Source organism: Piliocolobus tephrosceles, chromosome 8 (assembly GCF_002776525.5).
Source record: "Piliocolobus tephrosceles isolate RC106 chromosome 8, ASM277652v3, whole genome shotgun sequence".
Classification (NCBI taxonomy): Eukaryota; Metazoa; Chordata; class Mammalia; order Primates; family Cercopithecidae; genus Piliocolobus; species Piliocolobus tephrosceles.
In genome coordinates, this window is record NC_045441.1 from 119,280,502 (window position 1) to 119,283,533 (window position 3,032).

General features: G+C 40.8%; 1 protein-coding gene across 4 annotated transcripts in view; it reads left to right on the top strand.

Annotated features, from left to right (window-relative positions):
• The window catches only part of KLHDC10 (kelch domain containing 10), a 72,023-nt gene that overhangs the window by 50,619 nt on the left and 18,372 nt on the right, over window positions 1–3,032 (top strand). For all 4 annotated transcript variants that reach the window (XM_023207861.1, XM_023207860.2, XM_023207863.1 and 1 more), the window contains one exon: window positions 1,435–1,656. In XM_023207861.1, coding sequence (XP_023063629.1) covers window positions 1,435–1,656 — 222 coding nt within the window. The remainder of the gene's footprint in view (window positions 1–1,434; window positions 1,657–3,032) is intronic.

Sequence of the window (3,032 nt, forward strand, 5' to 3'; positions counted from 1 at the left end):
GGCTGGAGTGCAGTGGCTGGATCTCAGCTCACTGCAAGCTCTGCCTCCCGGGTTTACGCCATTCTCCTGCCTCAGCCTCCCAAGTAGCTGGGACTACAGGCGCCAGCCACATCGCCCGGCTAGCTTTTTGTATTTTTTAGTAGAGACGGGTTTTCACCGTGTTAGCCAGGATGGTCTCGAACTCCTGACCTCGTGATCCGCCCGTCTCGGCCTCCCAAAGTGCTGGGATTACAGGCTTGAGCCACCGCGACCGGCCTATAGTAGCTTCTTATTCCATCCACTATGTATTTAAGCATCTTTGTTTCTGAAGTTAGGCAAGGGTTTGTACAGATTGGTATAAACATTTTAAGGATAACAGAAATTATAATAAACTTTTTTTGTTTTTTTTTTTTACTCTAAAATAACCTTGAAGTAATTTTTAGTAAACTAGTTGAGGCTGGGCGTGGTAGCTTACACCTGTAATCCCAGCACTTTGGGAGGCCAAGGCAGGCGGATCACCTGAGGTCAGGAGTTCGAGACCAGCCTGGCCAACATAGTGAAACCCCGTCTCTACTGAAAACACAAAAATTAGCCAGGCATGGTGGCGGGCACCTGTAATCCCAGCTACTTGGGAGGCTGAGGCAGGACAATCACTTAAACCTGGGAGGCAGAGGTTGCAGTGAACTGAGATCGCACCACTGCACTCCAGCCTGGGTGACAGAGTGAGACTTGGTCTCAAAAAAAAAAAATAGTTAATATAATTTAGACTTCAGGACACTTTCAAATATAAATTGTAGAAACAGCTTTTCTTAGTAAAGCTCTTAATAGGATGAAAGATGCTCTCTGAGATAAATATAAGGAGATTCTTTGTTAACCACCATAAATCCAGGATGTTAAAGTCAAAATTTTACTGTAACTCCTTAACAGCCAGTTTCCATTTTAAGTGTATAATTATATCTTGTGGAAAAATCATAGATTTTATGTGTGTGTATTTTTATTTATACATGACTCATTCACATTCGTGATTATATTTATTTAGTTCTCTAATGTTCACAGTTTAATTTAGTTGGCCTGTGTTTTTTTCTCCTCTGAGGAAATTAGAAAATTTGTCCTGTTAGCTTTTGGATTATTAAACCCTTCTTCCTTCTTTTCTTGAAAATTTCAAGTTATCAGCCATTTTCTTGAATTTATCATGCTTTTTACAGTTATCAAAATCTGAAGGTAATCATAAAAAATAGAAGTAGAGACTAGCTCCTTAAAATCTTAAGTAGTATGTGTGAATAAGAAGTATTATTAAGAAGTATATCCATGTTATAAATCTAAACAAATAAGAAGTATATCCATGTTATAAATCTTTCCTGATCCCCTTTTAAGGCTAAAATGATTGTTACCTAATTTTGTTTGTGCTTTTAAACTGGTAGGACACCTGTGGAAAACTGTCCTCTTCTCTCCTAGGCCACAGACCTCCACCAGCACGAAGTGGACATCGTTGCGTGGCAGATAATACCAACCTATATGTGTTTGGAGGTTATAACCCAGATTATGATGAATCGGGAGGGCCTGATAATGAAGACTATCCTCTCTTCAGGGAACTCTGGAGGTATCATTTTGCTACAGGAGTGTGGCACCAGATGGGCACAGATGGCTACATGCCCCGGGAATTGGCATCTATGTCACGTGAGTGCAAGCAGTTCGTAACTCCTGACTTTATGAAATGTCTGAGAAGCCAGGTTCAATGTCCCATATTCCTTGTTAATAATTTATAACACCATATTGTGATTTCTCCCTGTGGGTGGATAGGCTTTTTACTAGGGTAATAACATAGCATGGTGATTCTAAATTATTTGGGTCCTGAGTTTGAATTCAGCTTGTCAGGTGAGTTTTAGCTTTAATTTCCTAACTTGTAAAATGGGATTAATAATATCCTAGAGGGTTCAATATAAAGTGTCACGTATATGCTAGGTAAAATGTAGTAGAAGGTCAACAAATGGGGCTTAGGACAATGACAGTTAATAGCTATTGAGCAAAGTACAGGCATACCTCAGAGATATTGTGGGTTTAGTGCCAAACCACCACAATAAAGCGAGTCACACAATGTTTTTGGTTTCGTAGTGCATATAAAGTTATGTTTACACTATGCACTAGTCTCTTTAGTGTGCAATAGCATTATATCTAAAAAAGTACATACCTTAATTAAAAATACTTTATTGCTAAAAAGTGCTAACAACCAACGAGTCTTCAGCAAGTTGTAATCTTTTTGCTGGTGGAGGGTTTTGTCTCGATGTCGGAGGCAGCTGACTTATCAGGGTGGTCGTTGCTAAAGGTTGGGGTGACTGTGGCAGTTTCTTAAGACAACACAGAAGTTTGCTGTATCAACTGGCTCTTCCTTTCACAAAAGATTTCTCTGTAGCATGTAATGCTGTTTGATAGCATTTTACCCAGAGTAGAACTTCTTTCGAAATTGGAGTCAAATCCTCTCAAACCCTGCTACTGCTTAATCGACTAAGTTTAAGTGATATTCTAAATCCTTTCTTGTCATTTCAGCAGTGTTCCCAGCATCTTCATTAGGAGTAGATTCTATCTCAGGAAATCACTTTCACTGAGCACAGTGACTCATGCCTGTAATCCCAGCACTTTGGGAGGCTGAGGCAGGAGGATCACTGGAGCCCAGGAGTTGAAGACCAGCTTGGGCAACATAGTGAGACCTTTTCTCTACAAAAAATATAAAAATTAACCAGGCATGGTGCTGCACGACTACACTATATTCCCAGCTACTTGGGAGGCTGAGGTGGGAGGATGGCTGGACCCCAGGAGGTTGAGGCTGCAGAAGCTGTGATCATGCCACTGCATTCCAGCCTGAGTAACAGAGTAAGACCCTGTCTCAAAAAAAAAAAAAAGAAAGAAAGAAAAGAAAAGAAAAAGAGGCCGGGCATGGTGGCTCGCACCTGTAATCCCAGCACTTTGAGAGGCTGAGGTGGGTGGATCACAAGGTCAAGAGTTTGAGACCCAGCCTGGCCAACATGGTGAAACCCTATCTCTACAAAAAATACAAA